The sequence below is a fragment of the Cyrtonyx montezumae genome, unplaced genomic scaffold (genome assembly GCF_038088225.1).
Source record: "Cyrtonyx montezumae isolate F1298 unplaced genomic scaffold, pur_monq_1.0 scaffold_34, whole genome shotgun sequence".
Lineage (NCBI taxonomy): Eukaryota > Metazoa > Chordata > Aves > Galliformes > Odontophoridae > Cyrtonyx > Cyrtonyx montezumae.
In genome coordinates this window covers 3,840,640-3,868,637 of record NW_027072039.1, presented here as the reverse complement: position 1 = coordinate 3,868,637, position 27,998 = coordinate 3,840,640, and the positions used below count along the sequence as shown (strand labels likewise).

The 27,998-nt window shown below is 39.6% G+C and overlaps 1 protein-coding gene across 1 annotated transcript; it reads left to right on the top strand.

Annotated features, from left to right (window-relative positions):
• UGCG (UDP-glucose ceramide glucosyltransferase) lies at nucleotides 1-27,904 on the top strand. The gene is made up of 9 exons (XM_065745179.1): nucleotides 1-111; nucleotides 16,198-16,339; nucleotides 19,539-19,641; nucleotides 20,595-20,696; nucleotides 21,060-21,172; nucleotides 22,811-22,989; nucleotides 23,405-23,491; nucleotides 23,879-24,068; nucleotides 25,442-27,904. Exons 1-9 carry the CDS (start codon nucleotides 14-16, stop codon nucleotides 25,610-25,612), a joined length of 1,185 nt encoding a protein of 394 aa, XP_065601251.1. The 5' UTR covers nucleotides 1-13; the 3' UTR covers nucleotides 25,613-27,904.
• The last annotated feature ends 94 nt before the right edge of the window (nucleotides 27,905-27,998 follow it).

The following is a 27,998-nucleotide window of genomic DNA, read 5'->3' as shown; positions in this document are numbered from 1 at the left end:
TCGCGTCCCGAGGATGGCGGTGCTAGCGTTGGTCCTGGAGGGTCTCGCCATCTTCGGGCTGATCCTGTTCGTCGTGCTGTGGCTCATGCACTTCATGTCCATCATCTACACGTAAGCGGGGCCGGCTCGGGGATCCCGTGAGCGAGCACCTGCGGGATGCGGGAGGGCCGGGGCTCCGCCGTGCTGCGGGAAGCGGGATGCTGTCGGGTTCGGTCGGTGGCTTGATAAGGGGGCGGTGGAGTTAGCGGTGTCGGTACTGCGGTGCCGGAGCGCTCCGCTTTACGCGCTCCAATGGCGGACGCTCCCGCTGTCCGACGGAACGTGGGAAAGGGCTGAGGACGCGCTGCCTTCCCTCGTAGGCCTTGGTTTTACGTTTCTCGTGAATGAAAGGTCGCTGTTGCGCTGCCGTAGGTGTTAGAAAATACCCGGATTTTTGTTGGTGCTCGTCGGCCTTCCTTTCTTGCTGCGCCGCACGTGTGATAGGTACCCGCGCTAACAGCCTGCCCTTGGTGAAGACAAAGCTCCTCTTGCGTTTTCGTCTGCTGGTTATGGTTCTTTAGCTCCCTCTTTTTTTTTTTTTCTCGTGAAAAATCCCTTGAGAGACCTGATGGCTTTTCCACGTTGCGGTTGGGTTGCATCTAGGTCTTGTGTTTGCTCAGGTGAGTAAGTTCGTTCTTGAAAGGTGGCGGGTGGGTTGTGTCAGGTGTTTCCATACCGGTGTGCTGCAGGGGTGCCCTGGGAAGAGGCTGTGAGATGCTGTAGGTGCAGCTGGCTCTGGGCAGCTGTGAGGAAAGCAGCCCATCGTGTGCCAGAACTTCAGCTTTGCCTGTAAGTGCCTGTGCGTGTGGTGCTGCTGCTCATAAATATTTAAGAAAGAGTGGTGGCAGCTGCGAGGGACAGGAGACCCAAATGGTGACATGAGAGAAGATGTGTGAGAGGATAAACAGTAGGAGAGACGTGAGAGAGCAAACAGAGGAGCTGCAGAGAAGGAGGTCATAGAATCGTGGGGGTTGAAAAGGACCTCAAGAGATCATTGAGTCCAACCCTCCTGCCAAAGCAGGTTCCCTTCACCAGGTCACACAGGTAGGAGGTGTTGATGGCAGCTTGAATTGTATGACCCAAGTACGGAGCAGAGGGTGTGGAGCAGTGCAGGGACTCCTCTAGGTGGACTGAGGGTGTGCCGTGGAGAGCTGTGGCTGGCCCTGGTTGGGTGTGGGCATCCTGAGCCTATGCAATTCCGAGGGTTTGCAGCATGTGGGTGAGTCACACCAATGCAAGTGCACCTGCCCGAGGAACAGGTAAAAAGCTCTAACTTAATACAGGGCAGAAAACCATTATGCGCTAACTTCTTCCTCATGGAACGGGCTGGGGGAGACTGACTGTAAGATGCAGGGGAATGAGGGGCTTGGGGATTAAAGGTCTTTGCCTGAAGTTGAGCATGGGGAAAGGGAACAAAAGGTACTACTCCGTAAGTTTGATTGCGTTTTGCCTTTCCTCAGTAATCCAAGCCAGCAACTTACTGTAAATTATTGTCAGTTAACAGAAAGTTGAAATACCTGAGTTGGGACTGTTGCCTCTTCAAGTGGATATTGGATAACGCCAGGCAGCAGCCAGGCCTGGTGTAGCCTAGAACTGCCATGAATGAGATGGCTATGAAATGTGAAATACTACTGTTGTGCCTGTGCTTTGCCTGAACGGCAGCAGCATCATAACAAGCTGAGAGCTTGCTAGCAGCACAGATGATCAGTAAGAATGGAGGCAGGCTTACTTCAGTTTGTGACACCCCAAAAGAAGAATGTGCCTCCAGCAGGGCTCCTGAGACCAGCTCAGAAGATACAGCAATGGGAGCTGACTGTCACTGCCCATGAAATGGATCAGGAACATGGCTTTTTAAACAGGACTCCTGCTCCCCAGAGCTGTTCCTTACTTGTGGTGAAATCAGAGAAGTGCTGGACACCTAAAGCAGACATCCCAGGGAGGTATCTTTGCAATGCCTGTGGTGGTGCTGGAGCTGCTGGTATACTGCTGCTGGTATGTGTCTACAGGGAAAGGACCCCAGAAAGTGATCATGACTAGTGCTGTGGCCTGAAAGAGCTGGTGGTTTGATACAGTTACTCATGCCTGTCTGTTTTGTCTTGGATGTTTGCATGCTGCACCCTTCTCTGTGTAGGTGAGGTGTCAAGGGGTCTTCTCTGTCACATGGAAACTCCTTTTGATCTCCATGAAAGGATCTAACTTGGGAGTAGAATTCTATCATGTTTACCACATGCTGAAAACTGCTTAAACTGTGCTGGCTCCAGTCAGCAAAGAAGAAAGATGAAAGTAATTATGGGAGTCCTCCCATTTTTCACTTTGTGTGATGATATTGGTTTGATGCTTGTGCAGGTGATTAGGGTAAGGAGTGTTCTCAGCCCAGACTGCATCTAGCAGGACTTTGGTGGACTGTGGGCACTGAGCTGTTGGAATAGAGCAGCATTAAAATTTCTGCAAAGCTTCTGTGGCCTGTGTAATCTTCATCTGGTGATTTTTTTTTTTTTATTTTAGGTGCGTGATTTGAAACTAATAATAGTGAGAACCTGTGTGAATTAAGTAGATAAACAGGATTGTACATGACTCAGAAAGTGAACTTTTCTTGTTTTGAAGTACTGTCAGCAATTGATAAGGTTAAAGCCATAAGAGCATTTCAGTTTTGTTGTTTATTATAATAGCTTTAAAAAGATGTGGGTTCTGGATATCTAAGGTTGAGAAACACCAGTTGAGAAACAGTGTCTGCTGTCCATTCTCCTGTATGGTATTTGCAAAAGCTTAATTTGGTTCTTGATGCTTCTCTCCCCTACCACACTTTCCCACTGTGTATGTTTTTGATTATGAAAAATGCAGTGGGTTCGGTTGATTTCACTTTCCTTTGAAATAAACAGGTGGGTTAAGCAAGGAAATTCAGACAGTCATACTGCAGAGTCAAAGGGCACTCTGTAAATTGTCTCAAGTGCGTGATTTGAAACCAGTATAAGTTTGCTCTCTCTGTGTAATACCGAGTTAGTGAAGTAGAAGAAATTAACATAGGCTTAATGGCATCTTTTTATTGCTAGTAATTAGGTAAAGGGCAGTTTGAATACATTTGCTCTGTGTAATAAGGCAGTGGTATCTGACCTGTTGGTGTTGCTTTCCTTCATACCCTATGCAAGTCCCTGAGCTAGGACCCTGTGTGCATGTAGCTGCTTGAAGCTGAACACTGACTGGTGCAGCAGGAGTTTAGTGTTGGATGTTGCTGGATATACTGATTCTCAAACCATCTGAAGCTGTGTGGTTGTATGGACAGCTGAAGTGGACTTTCAGAATGAGAATAAAGTGGAAGGCAGTGTGAATAATGTGCAAATAAGGAAAGGATTTACAGTGCTGTCTGCAGCCTTATTCAGGAGACTAAGGAGCAAGCTTTGATATTTTAATGTTCTGTTAAACTAAACTAATGTTATACTACTGATGCTGAAGTAACTTCTACTCTGAAGATTTGCACAGAATGGAACAGATGCCTTCTTAAATCGGGAAAAAAATGAACAACTGAAGCTGCTTTCTCAGAGCACATGGCACTCTTATCACATTGTGTTCCCAACTTGCAAATTCTATTGCAGTGAGCTTTCTGCTTTAACAGTATTTGGAAGTAGATAGTTCTGGTTTAATAATGATAGGTGTTTCTGGACATTGTATGTCCCTTCCAAAAGCTGGTGAATAAAGCCCACAGAAGCTAGAGAAAGCCTCACTTAAGTGTAATCTGATACATTTCCCTACTATGTCTTCTGACTTCAGTCTAAAACTGAATGAAAGCTTATGTTTTATATTTCTCTGGAAACTCAACTTGATTATTCCAGTTTGTATCCCACACAAGGGTGTGTATAGCAAGTACATTCTAGGACTTGAGGGCAGGATGTCTTAAGTTTGGGAAGTTACATTCTGCATGGAATCTCTGAACTGCACTGAACTTTGCCAGCGTCAGAGTTCCTAAGAAAGCCTGGTGAATTTCTTAACATACTTGCAACTTCCTGCTGTATTTTCCTGGTCCACTAAATGAGACTCCTGGAGTCATGCTCTGGTTTTGAATCTCTGTTCTTGGACCTGTTGCTGGTAACAATTCTAATTGCAGAACTCTTTTTTTTCCTTAAGGGATCCTTAGCCAGTTGGTACTGATGTTGTTTGTTGCCCTGGTTCCCGAAGTGTAAGTGGAAAGGGTAGTGCCATACCATGGGATTGATGACCATATTTCTGTTTTTAGCTTTTGAAAATACCTTAAGTCTCTGGATGTTAAACAGTAGTCAGTGAAGAATTAATTCTTTAATCATGCTGCATCTAGATATAATTAGACTCATGCCTTGTCTACTGAGCATAACTCAAGAATTCCAGAAACATACCGAGGTAAGAAAGCTCCTATGTGCAAGTGAAAATGTAAATAGCACCCTACATTTAGATGAGCATTCGTGGGGATTATTTTAATACTCTTTTTTGAAGTTAGAGGTGGCCTTCCCTCTTGGTGATAATCAGATTTAACCAGAAAACTGAGAAATGTGGTTGCACTGGAGCTTCTCCAGGAAATGACTGAAAAGCTTCTAGCATATGCAGAATACTTTGTCTGTTCTTGGGTTTATTTCTCTTCATTTCTCAGTTAAATCTCGACAGAACTTGCACCATTTAGGCTGAATTTTTCCATGCAAGCAAACAGGTTTTTTTAGTAGTATAGCTGATGACAAACTTGATGTAAAACATTAAATTTAACACTAGGTTGTCATCTGTAATCTCATCTGTGTGGTAGAGCAAGCTCATGACCTCTGTTAAGACTCTTCCCACCAAAATTTGCAGAGGGTTAAAAACGAGCAAAAATGGACTTGCACTTTTGGCTACAAACTGGGATGCTGGAGAGGAATGAAAAGCTACCTGAGGCTTTTCTTCGATCACTCCTGTCTTTCTGTTCTCTCAGCACCACCATCTCCTCTATTTCTGCACTGATGATGGACTCTATGCTGAATCCTTCAGGTACTAGCTGCAAGTACCACATCCTTCCAAACTGTTGGATTGCTTTTACTCTGAGTGAAAGACAGCATTGTGGCAGAGAGAAATTGGAGGGATAGCAAGGCAAAGGTAGCAAGTCAAGTATGATTACTAGGGAGGGACAGGGGAATCAGAAAGTGTGGGCATACACAAATGTGTAAAAACTTGGAGGCAGAGCTGGGGGTCATTATTTTGGTACAGAGTAGGAAGCTAGTGTTTTAGGCTGGAAATGCTATTTGAAGACATTGCTCCAATTCTCTGCTGAAAAATGGGCAACTTAGCTTATGGCTGTATGCCTAATGGATGGTTGGAGAAAACAATAGCTTGTTCTTGTGATAAAGCAAGGGAACCGCTAAAGGTCTGCAGAACTGAGATGTGAAGAGTCATCTGGGGTAGTAGTGTTTGACATCGTTATTAATGTCCTGAACACTGGGAAATAATGTCTTAACTTGTTGAAGACAGAGAACTGGGAGGAGCAGCTGCCATCCAGATGGACCTGGACAGGCTGGAGGAGGGGGCTGACAAGAACCTCATGAAGTTTAGCCAAGGAAAATGGCAAGTGATAGCTCCATACATCTGCACTGGCTGGGGACACACCATCAGGAAAGCAGCTTTGCAGAAAAGGAGCTGGAGGTGGACAGCAAACTGACCCTGTGCAGTGATGTGCCTGTGGTAGTAAAGAAGGCCAACAGCATTCTGGGCTGCGTTTCTGATTGGTTAAGGGACATGATCCTCCTCTGGAGTAATCTCATGGGGGGGATCTTATCAGTACATGTAAATACCTAATCATAGAATTGCTTAGGATGGAAAAGATCTTTGAGATCATCAAGTCCAACTGCAACGAAACCATACTACTGTAACTGTAACAACCCACCTCCAAAGAGTGTCCCTGAGCACAACATACAAACAGATTTTAACCACATTCAGGAATGGTGACTCTGTAAAGATGTTATATCCAACCTAAACCTCACCTGGTGCAACCTGAGGCCATTTCCCATTGTCCTGTCACCTGTCATCAGTGAGAAGAGACCAACCCTGCTCTCACTGCAATCACCTTTCAGGTATTTGAAGAGAGCAGTGAGGTGGCTCCTCATAGGTCACGTTCACCAAGACCTTCCCCAGCCTTGCTGTCCTTCTTTGGACCTGCTTCAGCACGTCAGTGTCTTTTCTGTGTAGAGATGCACAAAACTGAACACAGTATTTGAGGTGGGGCCTCACCAGTGCTCAGTGCAAGGGGAGAGTTGCTTCCCCAGTCCTGCTGATCACACCATTCCTGATCCAGGCTGGGATGCTATTGGCCTTCTTGGCCACCTGAGCACAGTGCTGGCTCGTATTCAGCTCACTGTCCATCAGCACATCAAGGTCCCTTTCTGTCAGGCAGCTTTCCAGCCACTCCCCCCAAGCCTGTAGGGTTGCTTGGGGATGTTGTGACCAAAGTTCAGGACCTGACACTTGGCCCTACTGGAATTGGTTCAGTTGACCTTGGCCCATCAAGCCAATCTATTCAGGTCCTTCTGTAGTGCCCTTCTAACCTCTGGCAGATCAACACTCCCTCCCAACTTGGTGTTCTCTGCAAACCTACTGAGGGTGCACTCGATTCCCCTCATCAAGATCACAGATAAAAGATGTTGAATAGGAGTGGCCCCAGTACCAAGCCGTATGGATTACCACTTGTGACTGGCTGCCAGTTATATTTAGCTCCACTGACAACAATTCTTTTGGCCTGGCCATCCATCCAGTGTTTCACCCAGCAGAGTGTATGCTCATCCAAACCATTGTCGGCCAGCTTCTCCATGAGGATGTTGTGGGGATAGTGTTGAAGACTTTACTGGAGTCCAGGTAAACCACAGTGACAACTTTACTTTCATCCACAGAGCAGGTCACCTTGTCATAGAACAAAATCAGGTTTGTCAAGCATTCATGAACCCATGCTGACTGGGCCTGATTCCCTGGTTGGCCACTAATTGATCTGTGATAGTGCCTGAGATTATCCATGACCTTCCCTGGCACCAAGGTGAGACTGGACTGATAGAGCTGTAGCTACCTTGATCATCTTTCTGGCCCTTTTTGAAGATGAGCATCACATTTGATGGTCTCCAGTCCACCAGGACATCCCAGTTAGCCAGGGCTATTGAAAAATAATGGAGTGTGGCTTGGCAACCACATCCACCAACTCCCCCAGTACTCTAGAGTGCAGTCTGTCTGGCCTCATGGACTTGTTAGCATCCGGATTTTGGAGCAGGTCTAAAAGCATCTCATCGTGGATTATGCAGGGCCTATTCCATTCCCCATCCTTGTCTTCCAGTGCAAGGGGCTGTGTGCCCAGGGTACATCTAGTCTTTAGTATTAAGACTGAGGCAAAGAAGGCATTAATTACCTCTGGGGTTTATCCTGATCCTTGATTACCGTGATCCACTCTGTGTCCAGAAAGGGATGGAGATTGTCCCTAGCCTTCATCTTACTGTTGATATATTTATAGAAATGTTTACTGTTATCTTTCATCACCTTAATGTCTAAGTTCAGTTCTAGCTGGGCTTTGGCCTTTCTAGTTTTCTCCATGCACAGCTTCATTGTGTATTTGAATCCTCATGAGCTGCTTGAAGGTCTGCATGGAGAGAGTAAAGAAGGGACTAAATTCTCCTTGGTAGTACCCAGTGACAAGATGAGAAGCAGTATGTGCAAATTCAAGAGCTTCAGTTTAAATAAAAGCCTTTCATGATGAGAGTGATTTAACTGTGTAAGAGGCTTTCTGGAGAAGATGTGGGGGCTCCATTCTTGAAGACAGTAAGAACAGTAATTGTATACTGACACTACTTTAACCTAGAGAGTTGTCTGGCAGTACCTTCCAACCTCACTTCTTCTGTAGTTGTGTGAACAGTAACAGCCTATGCTACTACTTAATGACTGGTTGAGGTAGGAGATAGTGTGGAAAATGTAATTTGTGAGTGTTGCTTATTTTAAACAACTTGAAATTTACATGACACTGTAGCCAGAAGACTTGATTTTAGGTAATCTTTAAGGGAAGGCAGCTCTGGACAAGTTTGGAGTTTTTGTGTTATGTGTACTGTGTTTGAATGACTGTTTGTGTTATAAGATTAACAGTGAAGGAAAACAAATGGCACAAAAACTGAAATCTGGTAATAGTGTAGGAGAAAGATGTTAATGTTGGAAGGAATTAGAAAGCTGGTTTTTTGTTTGTTTGTTTTGTGGTTGTTGTCAGGCAGGAGGATAAGATACAGAGGTCAAACTTTGAGGAAAGAGTGTGATATAGCATATAGTGATTTAGTCAAGGCCGAGAAACCAAAGTTCTGATTAAAATGTGATGTATCTAACAGAAAAGAATGGAGGATACCATTTACAGTTTGGATGTGTTATCTTAAAGGAGAATGAGAGATGGTGCAGTGAACATGAGAAGTAGGCTGAAAGAGCAAATCATCTCTGCTTGGTGAATAGTTTATGTGGAGAGGAGAGATGGAAGACTGTAAGATTTGGGGTGTGTAAGGCGTAAGACTACACTGAAGGAAGCTGTTCTTGAAGTGAAATAGATTGTGTTGCTGGAAGTAGTGGAGGTCTTTGAGCAAAGAAGCATCCAGCCATAAATGCTAGCTGCAGAAAAGGAAGCTGAGTAGTGAGGTGAGGAAGAATACGCTTTGTTAGTCAGCTTAGGTATGTTTAAAGATTTTAATGAAGGTGAATGAATCCTAGGCTTTATGTAAACTAGTTGCTGCTATAAACTTCTGATTACTGTGGATGAGTGGAGATGTTTAGATAGAGGGTGGTAGACTATGTGACTTTAGGAATGAATTTGTGGACTTTGTCAGAACTTCTGTGTGGCATGTTAAGTATGTGACTTGTTTTACTGGATTACTAGAGCACTCCTTAGGCTCTCATCCCTCCCTGTGCTGAAGTAAAAGTATTCACTGGGATTTTAATTTCTTTTAATTAAAAGATGTTCTTTAGTTTTGATCTTGCATTTTACATTGATCTTGAAATTTACAAAAGTATATGTCATAAAAGAAAAAGATTATTTTGTTTGACAGTAGATAAAAACCTTTAATTATTACTAGGTGAATAGTTTGTGTTTTCTTGAATATGTTCCTTTGAAGAGTTGATGAAGCACTAGGCTAGTTTATACCTTCTCATATTTGGCCTGGGTTAATTCATACCTTGACTCACATTGAGGTTGCAGCACACATAAAATGAGTTTTGCTGTCTTCTGGGCAGTTAGGATAAAATATGCTTACAGTTGGAGACAGATAGCCAAAGTAAAGTATTGTACATGTGAAAAGCTAAGACTATCTTGGAAGTACTGTGTGTAGCATGTAGCTTTGAAATTGTAGTATTTCTTGAAGCAGTCTGACAACTCGATGCACAGTTCTAGTGGACTGTGCTTAATAAAACAGACAGATAACTAACAACTCACCTGTGATGCAAGTTTATGTTGGCAGTTGCTTTGTCCTCTGTTCTAGACCAATGACCATTCCCCACTTCAGCCATATCTCATTGAAAACCAAAGTCTGTTTTGCTGGCTAGTTTTTTTTCTAACCCCTTGGTTAGGTTTGTCTTAGCAAGAGGGGCCTTTTGTGGATATAAACATTAATTCTTATGGTGGTTGTGAGAAGTGCTTGTTCTGAGATACTGGTTTGGTGTGTGTGTATAGTAATGAGCTCTGAGGTGATTGTTGCTATGGTTTAATAGTGATATCATGCTATGCTTTGTTTTAAAGCAGAAGAAATATTTCTCTGACAGCACATATATCTTGCTGGACATAAAACATCCAGGATGCTAAGACAATGTATGGACCTGTTGTAGGATTGTGTCCCAAGCACTTTCTGCTGGAGTACTTGATTGTTAAGCCTAAAACAGCATATGTTTTTTTTCTTGCATGCTTTCCTAGAATAAAGGCTGCGGGTGAAGTAGAAAGCTTTCAGACTTTTCTTCATGAGGGTGTGCATTGTGGACAGTCAAATGTGAAAGGCAGCAGCAGCTTCTTGTAAGTGATAAATTCTGTCTCCATCCAGGAGAGTCTTTTCCTGCCCTTTTTTAACCTGACTGACTCCACAGAAAAAGATGGTTGAAACTGCATGGGGGCTGTACCTGCTAACCTTCTGAAATACTAATGAAGATTTTCAAAGAACTCAAACTTCCTTTTAAACAGTTAAAGGTGAGGTGAAAGGTGGATGTTCTGTAAAACAATATGCTTGAAATACCCTTATGTAGATTGTATAGTAATGAAGGAAATGTTTCTATCGAGGGTCTGCACCCCCAGTATTGTCTGTATTTTTGCACTTTCAATTTATTATTTTTGTAGAGAGGAGAGATGGAATTTACGAAGGTAAATTCCTGGTTTCTATTTGCTGGAAAGAAAGACAATTTTTCTGAAACCTTTAACGTTGTGTTGAGTGCAGAAGTTACTCTAGTATTTTCTTTGGAAGGTTTTTATAGTTGCTATTTTCTGCTTGTAATTGCTTCCTGATGTTTTTTATTGGAAATTCTTCAAGGTCTCATAAGACACTTGTGAAGAGAGCAATGACGTTACCTTGGTGCCAATTCTGTGGTCCACACAAAGTGTGTAGCTTTTTCCTTAACTCATCTGCTAAACTGAAGGAGAAAGAGTTAGCATGATGTATTTTTTTATTTATTCATGCAATTTTTGTAGTCATCCATACTTTTTTTTTTACTTGCTGTTATCTGTTTTAGAAGCTCTTAGGGATAAGGAACTGTTAAAGATTGTGTGGCAGGGATCTATTTGCACAGTGGGAGCAGTAAGGAGCAACTTGGGTCTGTGGGAAGCACATCATCTCATATTTAGCAAGTGATGTTTTCATTTAAACTTGTGCCTTATGAAATGAATATTAATTAGTTATCTTCTCCCTATAGAATTGCAAAGTAAGTCAGAAAAGCAAACAGTAATCTTACAGTACAGATCACCTACAGCTTTTTATACAAAGATTTCACCCTTTGCTTTGGGGGTTTGATTCTCATAAAAACTGACTGCCTAGTGTTGTTGCCATCTACTGGAGGTGCTCTCAGAAATGAAACACAAATCACATTGCATGCAGTTCTGGAATTGCATAATACTTGTTGCAAGGGGTCTGCATCAAAAAGCTTTTCTATTTCTACGTTTCACTGGCTCTTCATTTGCTGCTCAAAGGGATAACTTAAATCTCCTCCTACTCCTGCACCTTTCTAAATATTTCTGCCTTTCTAATCTGTCTTCAGTGAGCACGTGGCTACATGGTGACTCAGACTCAGTTTCTGTGGGATAGTTCTGTTTGATCAGCAAGCTGATTTATCTCGTGGCCTTGACTGCTTTATTACCACCAGTAGGCTGTGGGGTGTGGGAAAGCATAAACAGGGCAGGAATTTCTGTTTTGATGGCAGGCTGCAGACAGTCCACAAGGCAAATCTGTGTTCATTTCAGTGCTTTCTGTGTTCCAGTAACAGCTGTGATGCGGACACAGTGCTGTGTTTTTGTCACGCACATGTCAGTGTACTCTTCTCATACCCTGACTGCCTAGGATTTGGGCTGTAAAGGGATCCCATTACTCTGGGTTTAACTGCAGTCTATTGTATGGGAGTTGATCCTGTTTGTTTCCCTTTTATCTCGTGAGTGTGGAGGTAAGAAGGGGAATCAGAATTGGAGGAGTTGGAAGGGACCTCTTAAGAGACCATCGAGACCGACCCCCCTGCCAAGGCAGGCAAATGGGAGAAGAATTTCTAGATTTTGAGAAAGCAAACACTTCCTAGAAGTTTGAAGTTAATATCTGAATTGTTTGCTCATATTATTTCTTTCTGAAATATAAGGTATTCATCTTTTTTTTTCTCAAACATGGGGTTTAAAATAACAGCCAGCAATGCAAAATCCACCTCTGAGAAGACTTGTTGTGGATTGCCTATGCTGAATGGGACGTAACCTTTGTGATAACGTGTTCAGCTGTTCAAAACATACTTAAAGTGTTTCTTCTGTTTGAAGGTTTCAAGTTAACCCTCGTAAATGGCACTAAGTAAGGTTTCCATTCTGCCTTGTACAGTTGTATTTGTCTTAAACTGAACTATTGCTTCCCACAATTGGAAGTGCAGATTAATGTTTGTTTTCTGAAAACTTAAAATTATCACAGCCCAGGTTTTATCTCGCTCCATTTTTTTCTTCAGTCCTTTACTTCTGCTTTTGTGTGTGTGTGTGCAAATCGTTTGACTCATTTTTAGCATTCTAATTCATTCCCCTTTGGTGCACCTCCCCCTTGTGATTTCAGTGTGCTGTATTCTAAAGGCCTTTACCCTTTCATCTGTGGGCTATGTGTAGCACAGGAAGAAATTTGCATAGAGTGTCAGTGAAATGCATTTGATTTGCCTTTTACCTGCAGCTGGTATATGAGGGAGCACTCGCCAACTGCAGCATGACTTCATCCTTGTGCACACTTCCAGAGGATGTGGCTGTGCTCCCAGTGGTGCTTTGTGCTGGCACGGGTCCTTCTCTGACCTGTGGTGAGTGTGCTCTCACATGGGTAACTCAGCTCTCTGGAAGCCTTGTAAAGATAGAGAAAGAAGGAGTTTGAGTTCCTCCTCCTCTCCTGACCTCAGCAGCCTCCTTTCTGGACATGCTTTGGAGCTTGTTGCATCCTTCTTGAAGTGGCTCCAGCATTCGTTTGTCAATCTGTCTTTTTTTCCTCCCACTTCAGTCTTAGTTTTCTGTTTAAAGGAGTCAGAACAGCTTACAGCAGGATTGTATGGTCATCCGTACTGTCACAGCATCTTGTTTGGCTGATGTTGACAGAATCAAGGAGGTTAAGGAACACCAAGGGATCTCTGCTGTTAATGATGCTGTGGGATCGTCTTCCCCATCCTTTCAGCAAGTATGCTTGCTAAGTTAAATTGACAAAACGCTAACATTATAAATGAAATAACATTGTGGTGGTTTAAGTGTGTGATCCTGCAGTGATCTAGTCAACACGAGTGTCAGCACCACTGTAGGAAGTGCAGCAGATCTCAGAAATGGAGGAAAAAAAGAGTGCTTCTAAGTAGCAGCCTATGCTTGAAATGATTCAGCTCTATTATGAAACCATACTATAGGCAAAAAAATGTTGAAAAAAGATTCACGTGTTCAGTCTGAGCTTAACGAGTAATTCTAGAACTTGCTAGGAGAACAGTGGCCGGTCTGTTTTGCAGTTTTCAAATCCATCTAAAATGAAGGAGGTCCCTAGCAGGAGTAGTGTAGTAGGCCTCTAAGCACACAGTAGAATGCTGTATTCATAAGTCCGTGTAAAACACTGTAATGAGTACTTGATAATGCATTATTCCAGTTTAGTTATGTCACTGCAACATCTTCTCATCAGTCTCCATGATTCTGCACCTAAGGATGCTTTTCCTCCTGCTGGTGTAGACCAGTTGTCATACTCCACTAATCTGCGTGAGATGATTCAGTTGACCAAGAGGAAAACTGACTGGAGGACATGTGTGTGAGTTCAAAATCACAAACAGAGAAAGAGAGTCTCTAAAGTAATGAGCTGCAGGGCCATCTCAGCTGTCTGTGCAACTACAGCCTCTAAGAGATGTCTTCAGTCCTTTCCAGGTCTTGTTAGTGCTGCTTTGTAATATCTAAGTATCTGCTGCAAATTTGTGATGAAGAACTATGTTCTTGCACCTGTTAAGAGAGTTATTTAAGTAAAGTTGATGCTGAGGAAAGCTTAAAATGAGTGAATAAAATGATTTGGTTTTCAACTACTTTTAATGAATGTAGTGACCCAGCAGTCTACTTCAGCAAGCTTTTCTTATTGCTAAAACCTGATGGGAAACAAGGTTTAGCAGGTTAACTTGATAGAGATTGCCAATGATTTATCATGTGTTACTACATGCCTTTCAAAGTATTTATACTTCTGAGAGAAGACATCTAGGTTGTAATTGCTTTTGTGAGTTAATTGCCACAGTAAATGAGTTTCTGCAGATTTTGCAGACGCTCCTTAGACAATACAGGACAGTTGAAGCTTATGGCTTCATTATATATCCTTCTGTTTCCCAACTTATTCCTGTCACCAGGCTGCTGAGGTGGAATTTCAAAGCTTTGTCACCTAATGATTGCAGGCTGATACACTTAGCACATGTCAGCGTGAAGATGCTCATAGATAACTTGGCTACTGTTCTTTTACACACAGGGCTTCCAGTTGCCCTTGATAGCATTTTAAATAGTTGGTATTGTTTCTTTGATGTGGTGCTTTTTTGAGGCTTACTGCATTAGTCAGGGATATGGAAAAAAATCCATTAAGTAAGGACATTTGAATAGTCTGTGTTAAGTTCAATGAAAAATAATAGATGCTACATGCATAATATGAACTTTGAAGGTGTTGCTTTCCTTCAGCATTTTTAACTGGCTTGCATGCTCAGTATTAAAAAAAACCACTATGATCACTACACCCATCTGGGAGAACTGAACCACTGTAAGTACAAGTTCAGGTTCAGAAATACTGCTTCATCATCTGTTTCATCTGACATTCAGAATGTAGATCCTGCATGCTCTGTAGAACTTTGTTTAGAATATGTATGTTAAAAATATTTAAATTGAGCCTGATATTTTGACCTCCCTGTCAAATGTTAACCCTGATATTGCAGCTTATTTTTCACAGTGGTTGCTCTGTTTCTCTGTTGAGGATGGGTTTTATTTATATTTATTTATATTTTATTTCATAATAACAGCTGCTATGCTTTTATTCCAGTTCAGGTTACACCAGTCTGTAAATAGCCTTTATCGGTGTTAAATGGTGTGGCTTAGTGTTAAATTCTCTTGCTTCATGGAGTTTTATTGGGTGCTGCCTTACTGTCACAATATGCAGAACACCCAGGGTGGCATCTTAGGATACCATGCTAGAGTTGAGTTTTACCATACCGAAGTGTACTCCTTGAGGATTCTCAGTCTCTGGTACTGTATAGCTGAATAGATCCCAATAATGCTGCATGCCTCATTTGCAAGTTTTTATAAGGCTTCCCTCACACTATGTGTAGGCTCTTCCTTATGTAATTCAATCACCTGCCTAATCTTATATGTCAGCATGGCTTGTAACACAATGCCTAGCGAGATTCTGTGCTTTTATCACTTGCTGCTTGTTATCTATTGCTGTCCTGCTGCAGATCTTCATCTTTTTCTCTTCTTCTTACCTCTTTCCATTCACTCTTGCTTTTCTGCTCAAGGATTTTCTGAATGTAAAAACCTTATGTACCTCTACAGCCCATTTAAAAATCATTATTTATTTCCATTATCTACCTCTTACCCTATTTCTCACAAAGGCATTATTGGTTCCCTTGTTTCCTGCTACATTTATGCCCAAGTGGGCAGGGAAGTCTTTGTGTTAGCTCTATGAACGACTAACTTAGGTGTGACTGCTCCTTGTACATTAATTGTTCAGCAAGAATATTTTAGTTTACCTCTGCAGTGGCTTGATTTTGGTGACAGTTCGAGGATACGATCTTTGTCCTTTTCTCTTATGGTTATGGTGCTGTAATACTGCTGTGCTTCTGGTGTCCAGCTGCAAAACCTCACTTATAGAAGTGTGCTGGGGAGGCAGATGATGATTTAGCATGTGAGGAGGCCCCTGTGCTGTTTCAGCAAAAAACTGTAGAGATCTACTGGAATCCCTTCTCTAATGGAGTAATTGGATTAGCAACTTTACTTTCTAAGGCGCATTCTCAGTTGATCTTCATCCTTTCTTAACTGTTGATCTTACCAATCCCTTTTTTTCTCTTGGTGCTTTCAGATTGCTTTTAAGTTCTGCGTACCTCGATGTAGGAGAAATAACCTTATGTTTTGTTTACAGGAAGTTTTCTGATTTTTCTGTTATAAAAATGATTTTTCACACTATGTGGGAAGGCAGAAAAGCTTGTCCTATATAGACTAAGGAAAGTGATATTTTTATTGTTGAAAATTGATCATGTTTGGAGTTTAGACATAAAAAAAAAAGTTGAATAAGATTGAGTTGAACTTGTCTAATGTCATGTGTTCTCTGACATGCTGTCTGTCAGCAGGTCGAAAAACAACTACTGATCCTGCAACCAAAACTAAATTTTTGATCACAATTTGAAATGTGAATTTCTTAATTTTAACTATATTCTAAATGGAGTTCTCTTGCATGTTTTCTTTCATATGTGATGGTATGTTGTTTCCCCTGGCAGGCGTCTCCATCTAAACAAGAAAGCCACAGATAAACAGCCATACAGCAAGCTTCCTGGTGTTTCACTTCTCAAGCCGCTAAAAGGTGTGGACCCTAATTTGATCAACAACTTAGAAACCTTCTTTGAACTGGATTATCCCAAAGTATGTATACTATTTACAGTCTTTCATGTTCTACCTCTGAAAATCTTATCAGTGAACCGCTCAACTTGATTGTGTAGCAAATTGTTCTTCCTTCCATGGCAAATGCATGATTACGTGTTCTGTATGTTCCAGGCAATATTTACTCCCCTTCAAAAAAGCTGCTTTTAAAGGAGCATGACCAAGACTTGGAGACAAAACATACTCTAGATTTCACTAAGATTTGTTTAATCATTACTCCAGTACTTCCTTGTTTACAGCAGTATGAGTTCTTCAGTCTTTATAAAATCATTTCCTGTCTAGAAAATAATTAGGTATTTTTCTGTAACAGATTTTGTGAGAAAGAGCTCTTAACTGATAGCCTGAGCCTTACTGGTGCTTCTAACTATCAGCTCCTGTAGAAAAGAGTTGCTCAATGGTGAGATTGTCCTATCAGCAACTGGCGAAGTACTGTCTCCAAGCCACTTACTAATATCTGGAAAGTAAATAGTTAAGAAAAGCTTATGTTTGCTCTTTAATGCTGTTTGACTTCGTAATGTAAGTGATAAGTAACGTAAATGGTAAGTGTCAGATGCTGTCCTTGTGTTAAGGACCTTAAAGGGGAAACACTTGTTGCATCATTCACTTTGTGGTGTGGTACTGTGGCAGGAATACAGCCTGTTCCTACTACATTCATTCTGAGTTCAATCTCTTGATATAAAAACTATTTTCCTCAGTTCTTCTCAAAGGTGATTCTGACACTGGTGCTTCCTTTGTAAAATGGCAAAAGCATGTGAGAACTCTACAGTGGGTTTTCATTGTGTGCTCTATTTAGGAGTAAGTTCAAAGGTCTGCCGGGTGGGGTTTAAAAAACAAACCCAAACTCCAAAACCCTTGGAGTTTACTGCAAATCTAATTTTCTTCTGTAGTAGGGTTTGAGGCTTTTCAAAACTTGAGATATGCAGATTTGAATCCTTCTGACTCCCCCAAAAGTGTAATAAACATTAAGTATAGCAAAAAAAAAAAAAAGGCAACAAGATCTCAAGGTGTTTTATAGCTGTAATACCATCTAAATATTTGATTACAAATATAATTGTTCTTACCAGTTACAAATTTTGAAATTTTGTCAGAAATGTCCTCATTTCTTACATCCGAATTAACCCAATTTTAATATTTGTACAGATAAGTATCTTTGTATTTCTTCTGTTACTCAGATGTGTTGCTGTCCTTTAGTCCATTATTGCACACAAAAGCTATTTACCATGAAATAGAAGTTTCCTGTTGAAATGTTGTCATGTCAAAGCTTTCTGTTATTCCTCGTTGGATTTTTTCATACTGTATATGGAGATGTTATTGCAACTGTGGATTGAAGAATAATTTCATGAATTACTAGTGAAAATAATTTTTTCACAGATTTAACTGCATCAGGAATAAAGCATTGATCTCTTCAGTTGTTAATTTCTGTGATATTCATGATGCCAGGGTCACTTCCAAAGTAGTTAAAAGACCTTTCTGCCTAATGAGAGAGATCTTTTAGTAAAATTCCATTTTCTGTGCTAGTAAAAGTGCTTGGAATTAATTGTTGCTCACTCTTTGGGCTCATTGGCTTTAAGCTTGCACTGAGGGGCATAGCTGCTCATGTCTGGCAGTCAGCAGTGTTTGAGCAAGTCCTGCCAACCACAGTTTAGAGGTTAAGTTTCCCTGGTGTTCTCTGTCAACTGGCACTTGCTGTTTTTTTTTTTGTCACAAGGCCTTTTTTCCCCTTGAAATAACATTTTTATTCAACTCCTTTCATTCAGTGCTGGATGACCTTATTTCTTTCTCATAAGGAACATTAGAGGTGATCATCATTGAACTTACAGGCAGACAGCTTTTGAAGTTCAGAGTAATTTTTGCTGCTGTAGTTCCTGGAAAATGAAGTTCAGCTAGGTGTTACTACGGTGTGAGTGAGAATGGAGTAACTGTTTTGCTCACTCACTGTAGCTTTTTGTTTATAATTCCCGTATCAAATGGGATTAAACAAAATTGTTTCAAATGAGGCTGGATGTTGAACTTTTTGCCTGTAAGGATGACTTCTAGATACCTTGATCAGAGATTTACGTTTTCTGGATTCTGTTCTTAGAACTGGAGTGCTATTGACTTGTAACACTTCACAGTTTCCTCAGGGAGAGGGGAGGGCTATGTCAAGACCAAAGCATTCAGGGTGTCCCTTACTAATGAAGAAACATGCCTCCTTCAGAAATTGCAGAGCAGTCTCAAGACATTAAGCTGTGTATGATTCTTAAGATGCTGTTTGTTTTTTGCTTTTTTTTACCTGGAGTCTTTAGCTCATTTAATAGCTGTGTAGATTGACTGCTGAAGCAGCTACAGTTTTTTTCCCCTTCTTGCTAGGTTTTCTAACCTTTATTCTGTAGACTAGGGAAATGTACATTGTGATATATGTTCTTGAGCTTAGCTTTATTATATGATGGAATATACATATACTGGTCTCAGAGGGCTGTTATCCAGCTGTGTTCTGCATTATGCATCTACAAAATAAAGAAAAAGAGGATCCAGTCAGGTGTATAATAGTTTGTGTTAATGTGATCTGGAGCTCTGTTAAGGAGATAAATGAAACTGACACAAACCAGATTCTTCTTTTTAGTCTCTAGCTTGTTCTACCGTGCAAGTATTCAGAGTACTACAGGCTCTGTTGGTGAAGATCAAATTCCAGCATAGATCTAGCATGCTGTGCTTAGGAAGCTAATATATTTTGGCTGAAAAGTGAGATCTGTAGTCCTAAAAGTGCCATGGATTATATTTTGCCGTGGAAGTGGACAACTTCATAGTTAGTAGCAGCTTTCTTTAAATATTTAATGTATTATAATTTCACAGATTATAAACTTGAATAAGATTGTTATGTGAATAAAAATGGAAATAGGAGCAGAAACTCTTAGCTCGAGTGTGCTTAGATGTCTTGTTTTGTGCCTAGTAGAAATCTTCCCAGTAACAAGAAAATGTACGTTCCTTGCTGTAGTGGTTTACTGGTTCATGGAATTGGTTTCTTTTTTGCAAGAATTTGCTGGTGAACTTGGTGTTATTTAGCTGTAAAATACCACCCCCCCCCCTTTTATTTTTAATACTATAACAATGCTCTTCATTTTTTCAGTTTGGTATGCCTTGAAGTTTTATTTCCTAGGCTGTATTGATATTAAGTGTATGCTTTTTGTTTGTTTCCCACTAGTATGAAGTTCTACTCTGTGTACAAGATCACGATGATCCAGCTATTGATGTATGCAAAAAGCTCCTTGGCAAATACCCCAATATTGATGCTAGGCTGTTTATAGGTAAGCAGTGCATCTCCAGAGTGTGACTCTGACTTAAATATATATATATATATATATATATATATATTTATAATTTAGGCTTCCAGCTCTTTAGTGGTTCAGAAAGATGTATTTGTCTTGTTATACCAGTGTGAGTTGTGTGGTTTAATCTTCTGAGCAGAGGGTACAACTAACTTTGTATTCATCATTTGTGACCTCATTTTAAGAGCAAGCATAACAACGAACTCTAGAAAAAATCATTACTCAACCTATGCACCTTCCCCCAGCTGTTGTTATACTGAGTCTGGAATTCAGCAGTTTGAATCTTATCTCTACACTGTACTAAATATGCAGGAAGTGACTTAGAGTTCTGGCTCTGTTTGAGTTTGAGGTATTAAAAATTATCTGTTTTCATTAATTTAGAGTCTGTGAGCCTATTTCTTACTACTTGTTTATATTGAAGGAGGAAAGGGATAGGAAGGGAGATTAGAACTAGATGACATGAAATAAATAGAATCTGTTAGGAACAAAAGGTTAGATCACTGTATTCTGCTCCTTTTCCCCTTTTGATAGGGTTATCCTAGAGCATTGTGATCATAATCAGGACTCTTAATAAAACAGCAGTAGGCAATATTTACCTTACAGAATGTAGTAAAAAGCTTTGTAGTTCTACTCTCCTTTTAATTATTAACTTACCATTGTGAGGGAACATTTGAATGATTTTTTTAATTTTCCAACTAACAGTAGTAGAAGATAAAATACAGAAATGAAGGAATGCATAAAACCTAAATCCTTTACATAAAGGTAGACTTTTAGAATTGAAAGGTAAGCACTTACTGATTTTCCAAATAGGTTTTTTTTCCAGGTAGATGTAGAAAGTCTTTCAAAATAAAATAAAAATGAAAACCAAAGCTAAAAAAATAAGAAAAAAGCTTTCATGCATTTTTGAGTGTGATGCTTTTTTTTTTTCTTAGGTGGTAAGAAGGTTGGCATCAACCCCAAAATTAACAACTTAATGCCAGGCTATGAAGTTGCCAAATATGATCTAATATGGATTTGTGACAGCGGAATCAGAGGTAGGTGTGTGTTGTAATGTGCTGATAGTTTATTACCCATGTATGTAAGCAGTGGTAGAAGATCATTTCTATTTCTGTTTCCAGTCAAAATAAAGCGTGGATAAATCTTTTCATAGAATAAAAAAGTTCAGCCTCTAAGGGTGTTGATCCTAATTTTGAAAATACTGTTCTTATTATGTTTGTTGATCATAAAATAGTAATAATCATGAAAATTATTACTAATACTTTGTTGCCCCGGAGTGGTGTACACCAAGCTGTACCTGATCTTGACAGTAACATGAAAATCACAGTACTCTTGTACAGTAGCCTTCTGATGATGATAGAATTGCTTAATGAACAGTCATTTTCTCATGTCTTGCTTAGTTACACCAGACACTCTGACAGATATGGCCAACCAAATGACTGAGAAAGTAGGCTTGGTCCATGGGCTTCCTTATGTTGCAGATAGACAGGGATTTGCTGCCACCCTGGAACAGGTCAGTGCAGTGTGTGTGTGTATATGTATTTAATACTTTGCTGACTAAAAGTTGTACAGTGCCTCTTGCATTTTTGAGTGGAGGGAGGTTTTGTTTATTTTTAGCTGCAGTTACACTTCAGACTGCCTAGGATAGCTTGTAAATATTTGCAAATTCTACCACGTTGCTCTGGACATCAATTCAAATCTTGTTTGCCATACAGAGTATACAGAGGGAAGGATGAAAATACAGGATTTTATTTTAATAAATACTGGAACTTTAGTAATTAGCCAAAAGGCTATGAATTCTCATCTTCTAATTAGGAAAGTAAAAGTGACTGTAAGCTAGAGGAAAGTTCTGTTCACACTGTCTTATTTACAGAGGTTATAAGCAGAACCTTTGAGAACAGAGCCTAAGCAAGGTATGTATGCTGTTTTCCCCTAATGCTTTCTCAGCTTTCTAGTATTTTCAGCTGAGGTGCACCCTGTGTAGGAAGTAGTCTTGTTTTCTTACATGAACTTCTCATTTTTTTTCCTTGAATCCATGTAAATCTCCAGTATCTTAACCTGTCTGTAGGAGGAAGGTCCATAGATCTTTGTTACAAGTGCCATTACCTTGTTAGCCCTACAGATGAACAAGGTTCAGAATTATTTTGTCTCCTAATGCTTGTTTAGAAAGAGAAAGTAAAGAGTTGATTCCTGTCCACTATCTTCATATGACTTAGTGTTACCTGTCCTATTCTTCCCTCTCTCCATTCTCATTTAGTTCTTCTCAGAAGAATGAGGAGGTTTAGTTTTGTTCCTAGTGTCTCAAGACAAATCTAATCATTTCTTTTTACTCTAAGCTGGCATAAGTAAGATTTTTCAGTCCCATTCTAACAGTCAAAGGCAGAAATGGGAGGGTCAAAAGTGCAGAGAAAATCAGTAGAGAGAGGGTATACAGCAGGATTTTTTCTTTTTGAACAGGAAGTCTGAATTTATTTTTATTCTTAAAAGAGGAGAGCAAGAGACTACAACACACAATTGTTATTATTGCTGCTTGCTAAGCACAAGGTCACCATGCCTTTTGTTGAATAAGCTGATGTATTAGTAAGGTGATCAGTGGAATGAATAGCAATAAGATGCTAATGCTTAGCCTCAGCTATCTTTTTGTGGGTAACTGCTGGCTTTATGTTGCTGGATCTTCTAAAAATACAACTTTTTTTAGTCTGAAGTGTCTTAGCTTTTTCATCTTAAACATTAAAAATTCTGTGCATCTGTACAGCTGTATAGTAAGCTTCTATAAAGTGCATTCAGTGATTAAGAGAAGGGAGACAGTGTGTCTATTAGCTGTAAGTGAATAATGTATTATTTGAATGTTTAGTAGTTTGTGTTTCCTGAGAGCAACCTAAATAAGAAATTTAATATTTAATAAGATACGGTAGTTCAATATAAAAATTCAAGCTGTATATTAAATCCATAGAAACAGAGTCCATATTTAGTAGATTTCTTAGGTGTAGTGTTGAGTGAGACTTCTCACTGCAGAGATAAAAACCTTTCCAAATATACTGTCACTGTTGTCTAGAAATCCTCTTCCTTCAGATACATACAGAGAATTGAGTTGTCAGGAGTAATGGTGTAACTACATGTACAGCTTAAAAGCCTTATATTCTTTTTGCAGGTTTATTTTGGAACTTCACATCCAAGGTCATATATCTCAGCCAATTTAACTGGCTTTAAGTGTGTAACAGGAATGTCATGTTTGATGAGGAAGGATGTCTTGGACCAAGCTGGGGGATTGATAGCTTTTGCACAGTATATTGCTGAAGATTATTTTATGGCCAAAGCTATAGCTGACCGGTAAGATCACTGAAGCAAGCCTTGTTTGAGATACAGTTTGTGACTGTTCTGACATGTTATGTGCTACATTTGTAGGCAGTCAGGTCAACGTATATATACCAGATGTGTTTATGATGTGCACTTAGTTCTGTCAGTTCTTGGAGAGAAGCCTACTCGGGCCTACATCACTGTTGTCAGCTGCTTGAGAAAAAAGTTTGAGAACTCTAAGTGTATTGTTAAAGATATATTTACTGTCTTCCAAGCAAGAGATTTGGTTAAAAAAAAAAAATCTTTTTTTTGTTTTATTCATGGTAGTGTGGCATATATATATTAAAGAAAACATCCAAGCTCAGTAAAATTCTTAAAATGTTTGTTCTAGAATTGTTCTTTGCATTTCTTATTTGCATGTTTTTCATGACACACATTTGTTTTTCAGGGGGTGGAAATTTGCAATGGCCACACAAGTTGCAATGCAAAACTCTGGTTCATATTCTATTTCTCAGTTTCAATCCAGAATGATCAGGTAAAATTTTAATTCTCGCTTCTTCTCCTTCCCATTCCTGTCACCTGCTTCTGATGTGGTTAACTACTTTTCTCAAACTAATTTGCTGACAATGTCAGGAATGCCATAGTTCCACTGCATGGCTAGAGGTGCTGACTTTTCACAGAAGCAAGACTCATGCATGAGTAGCTTAGTCTTAAAAAAAATAAAAAATAAAAAAGTCAATGACAAAATAAAGAACTGGTTACCTTTTGAGTGCTTTACCTAGTACTTTTGAAAGGGTGATTTTTTTGCCATATTTAATTTGGAAGTGTAAACAAGATTGACTGATGGCTCATCACCTGATGAGTTTGGGGAAAAAGTCATAAGAAATTACATGTAGTCTGAACTGTTTTGTTTTTTTCCTAGATGGGCCAAACTGCGAATTAATATGTTACCTGCCACAATAATATGTGAGCCAATCTCAGAGTGCTTTGTTGCCAGTCTGGTTATTGGTTGGGCAGCTCATCATGTGTTCAGATGGGATATAATGGTGTTTTTTATGTGTCACTGCTTGGCGTGGTTTATATTTGACTACATTCAACTGAGAGGTGTTCAGGTATGTCACCTTTCTTTTCAGGGACTATGAAAGCTGCTAGTTCCAGCTACTTGAACAAAAGGACAGATGTGATTATAGTGACAAAATACTTCTGTTGATACCACCAAGGGAAATGCTAGGTCAAATCCTGTTACCCCTGCCCATTTGCTAACTGAACTTAGAGTAGCATGAAAGGTGTGTTTGGTTGTGATCTTGTTTTCTTTGTGCACTACTTCTAACTAGCCTCTGAAAGTTGGTTTCTATCTCCCTTTCACCTTTTTGCATTTGTTTTTCCAGTGTGCTCTACTTAAGCATGTCCAGAACTCTTAAGCTTTTTTAGAAAATAAACAAGAACAGCAGCTCTGGGATTTTAGTTGGATTTTCATCTTGAATTGTTCTTCTGTCTTCTATATCTTGAAACTTTTATGTCCAGTCTATATAGACTTAAATATATTTCTACTCTATTTTGATAGCGGATGTACAGATGTAGTCTTAATTCTAAAAGTAAAACCTCCTCATCTCTGGAAGAAGCATTAAAACTTACAGTATAGAAAGATCACATGAATCAGAAAAGCACTTTTCTGATGCTGTAGTTCTACAGAGTACTCTAGTTCTAGAGACTGCTCTGTCTACTGTGACCTTATTCTGTCTACATCTGGTCCACAATTACTTGTGTACAAATTATCAATTACCATTGTACTGAAAAATGTTCATTTTGTAGTTCTAAGAATTCCTAAAAGGAAGAGCTAGTTCTGTTGATGAGGTAAAAAAAAAAAAGTGCTGGTTTAACTGTCATTATTCTAATTACTGTAATTACTGCATGATATGTACATGGTACTGTGCAAGAACTTTGTACCTGTTCTTCTTCTGAAGCCTCTTTCGTTTGCAGCTCTGCATGTAGCTGGTAATTCTCAAAGGAGCAGTAAATTCAGAGTGGCTGGCTGTGCTTGTTTTTAAGCTCTTTTTTCCTATGCAATAAGCCAAAAGCTTAGTTCCTTAAATTTCACTCCCTTGAGAGTGTGTGGTGACCTGCTATCCAGATGCTGCTGTTCTGCAGTCTGTGGTGTAAACCTAGTGCCTGCTTTGAATACAATTTTACGAAGCTTCAGAAGGAAGTAAACCAAAATTGTGGCACTTATTTGTCTCTTGCTGTGCATATAAGTCACTTTTTGAATGTCTAGGGCAGTCTGTCAGGTATCTCGTTTTTAACTTGTGTAATAATATCTAGAACAAGAAAAGCTTCTTGGCTTCTAGAAAGTAGAATATGCTCTTGATAACATCAAACTGTATGTTAAGCATTAGAATAGATTTATCTGTAATGCTAATGTATTATATTGCTTCAAAATTCCTTTGGAGTAGTTAGTATGCTTAAATACTTGTTTTTATATCCCTAGGGTGGTGCTTTATGTTTTTCTAAACTTGATTATGCAGTCGCTTGGTTCATCAGAGAATCCATGACCATTTATATTTTCCTATCTGCTCTGTGGGACCCCACGATCAGCTGGAGGACAGGAAGGTACAGGTTACGTTGCGGAGGCACTGCAGAAGAAATCCTTGATGTATAACCACAGCTTTGTAACTGTGACTGTCAAAAAGAGAAAGGGGGATCGAAAGTATTATAAATTGTTTATAAAAGTACTTTTAAGAAAATCTACCTTCAGTAGTTTTATTACTTATATGTTTTGGTATCTGTTCTTTAATTTATTTTTTGCATGGCACTTGCATCTGTGAAAGTACATCCGTAGTCTTGGCCAAATGGTATTTTGCTCCTGTGTACAAACAGAAATGGAGAGAATTGGTTCTGTCGTACCTGCTATATGAATATTCTGCAGTAAACTTTCCTTTTTAAAAAGAAAATATCCATCTGGATATGAACAGCTTCTTACTCCATGGTTTGCTGACCTAGCGAAGCCAGTGGTCACATAGGTATTGTCCAGCTGGACTGCACAAGGCTGTGCCTAGTAAAACCACAGAAGAAGTACACCTGATTTCTGTCGTATCCCACTAAACTGAGCTACTAGCAAGACCTTGGGAAAGAAGCTCTTAAATGCTTTATGCCTACCTCTTGTAGTTGCTGCAGAACAAAATAAATGGAAAGTAAAAATGCTTAGCAAAAACAAAATAAAATAAAGCTCGAGTCCTGTGTTTATATGTATATACAAAATACTTGAGTTGTTGCAATGAACCAAAAGTGGACTGAGTTTGATAGAGTGAGGGGAAAGGAATTACTGGTCAGTCACGTGTATGAGCATCTTTTGGACAACTCTAATCTGGTTCGGACTTGAACCTTGTTAAGCACTGTGCTGTAACTAACCTAGCTAGCCCCCTTCATTGTTTCCATCCTTTTTAAGGGGTTTTTGGCTTCTTTTGTGTGTGAGAACATTGACTGGGGGTGGTGGGGTGGGATGTGTGTGCCTGGGACTCAGTGAAGGACAGAAGAGAGCAGAAATACATTTCATAATAGCTTGTGTGAAATGTTTTTCTTAAGACAATGTATTAAGAATGTAATTTCATGATGCAGGTATTTAATTTTAAAGTGAACATATGTACCCACAGCAGTCAAAATTAAGTATTCAATTGCAGTAAATACAGTGAATATATTAAAGGTCTGGGTGAGTTTGCTGTTACTGACTAAAATTGTAATCTTAATTTAAATGTCAAACTAAGTCTACTCTTGGCTTTTTGCCTACTACTGTTAGTCTAACCTTTAAATTGGACTTTTGTATTCCAGTGGTATGACTAAAAGGACTGGATTATAATGCATGCTGTGTTTTCTGACCCTGTCCCTTGTAGCTTGGTTTCCAACCTTATTGTGAGACTTTCCAACTTGTGGTGAACTGGACTTGTTTTCTTTGAACACTTTTAATTTAAAAAAAAAAAAAGAAAGAAAAAAAAGAAAAAAACAGCAAAGCAAGAGAGGAATGTTGCATAAGCCTTTTGTTTTCATAATTGTATTTATGCTGCTTTACTTCAGATGGAATAGAATATTGTCACCGTGAATGTGAGCTGCTAAGGCCAATGCCAAAAAGCAGCTTTAAAAGTTGAACTGTGTGTAGCATATCAGCAATAATGATAGGTATTTATAAAAAAGGACACTTACTGAGCCAATCCCTTAACTGTCATATGCTACACACTAATATCATATGTAGGTACATGTTAAACATGCTCTGGGCCAAAATGCTTGATCCACCTTTGTTTCTTTTGCCTTATGATAATATGGGACTTTTTAATGGGCATTTCTGTGTGAACAAAGGCTTCTGATTGCGTGCTTCATTCTTTTCACATGAATCAGGAAGTGGTTCTTCCTGAGGAAAATTGCACACTGAAAGCTAGTCTAGTTGTGACCCACGAAAACGTAGTTTTTAAGAGTTTTTACATAGCTGAATTTTGCTGACAATTTTTGTATCTTTGTTTCATGAAGTTTAATGCCATTCATTGCACTGCTGAAGTGAAGCTTAGCTTGCAAGTTAGCTATGTGCTGGTTTCTATGCAGGCAATGGAACAGAAAACCAAAACAAAAACAAAAAAAAACAAAAAAGAAGGCTGGAAAAACTTCATTTACAAGGTGTTAAGTGGGGATAATTGTTTAACGGGTGTTTTTGTATTAGCAGAGCCATCTTTGGTCAAGAAAACTGAAGCTTCACTTAAGCAAATAGTTTTGTTTTGGGGTATTGTCTGGTTGATTGAAATTAAAACCAACACTGTCAAACCGTTGAAGATGCTACAACAGAACTTTTAAAGTTGAGAATGGCTAATGTAAAGTGTTGATCTACAGGTGTGTAGAATATACCATGTTTATTTAAAGTCATTTTTTCTTTTATTTAAAAATAAATTTTGAATATAATGTTTGGAATACACTTCTTTTGTCTTTTGTTTGAAGTGTTTGTCTTTGATTTTAAGTGTTCATGGCAGCTTGATTTCTGAATCATCTGTGCCGTACTGAATGAACGC

Excerpts from the sequence above, each read along its gene's own strand:
- UGCG (XM_065745179.1), top strand. The coding sequence starts at position 14 with ATGGCGGTGCTAGCGTTGGTCCTGGAGGGTCTCGCCATCTTCGGGCTG. Across the intron at positions 16,340-19,538 it reads TTGAACTGGATTATCCCAAA|TATGAAGTTCTACTCTGTGT; the intron begins GTATGTATACTA and ends GTTTCCCACTAG. Across the intron at positions 21,173-22,810 it reads TTGCTGCCACCCTGGAACAG|GTTTATTTTGGAACTTCACA; the intron begins GTCAGTGCAGTG and ends TTCTTTTTGCAG.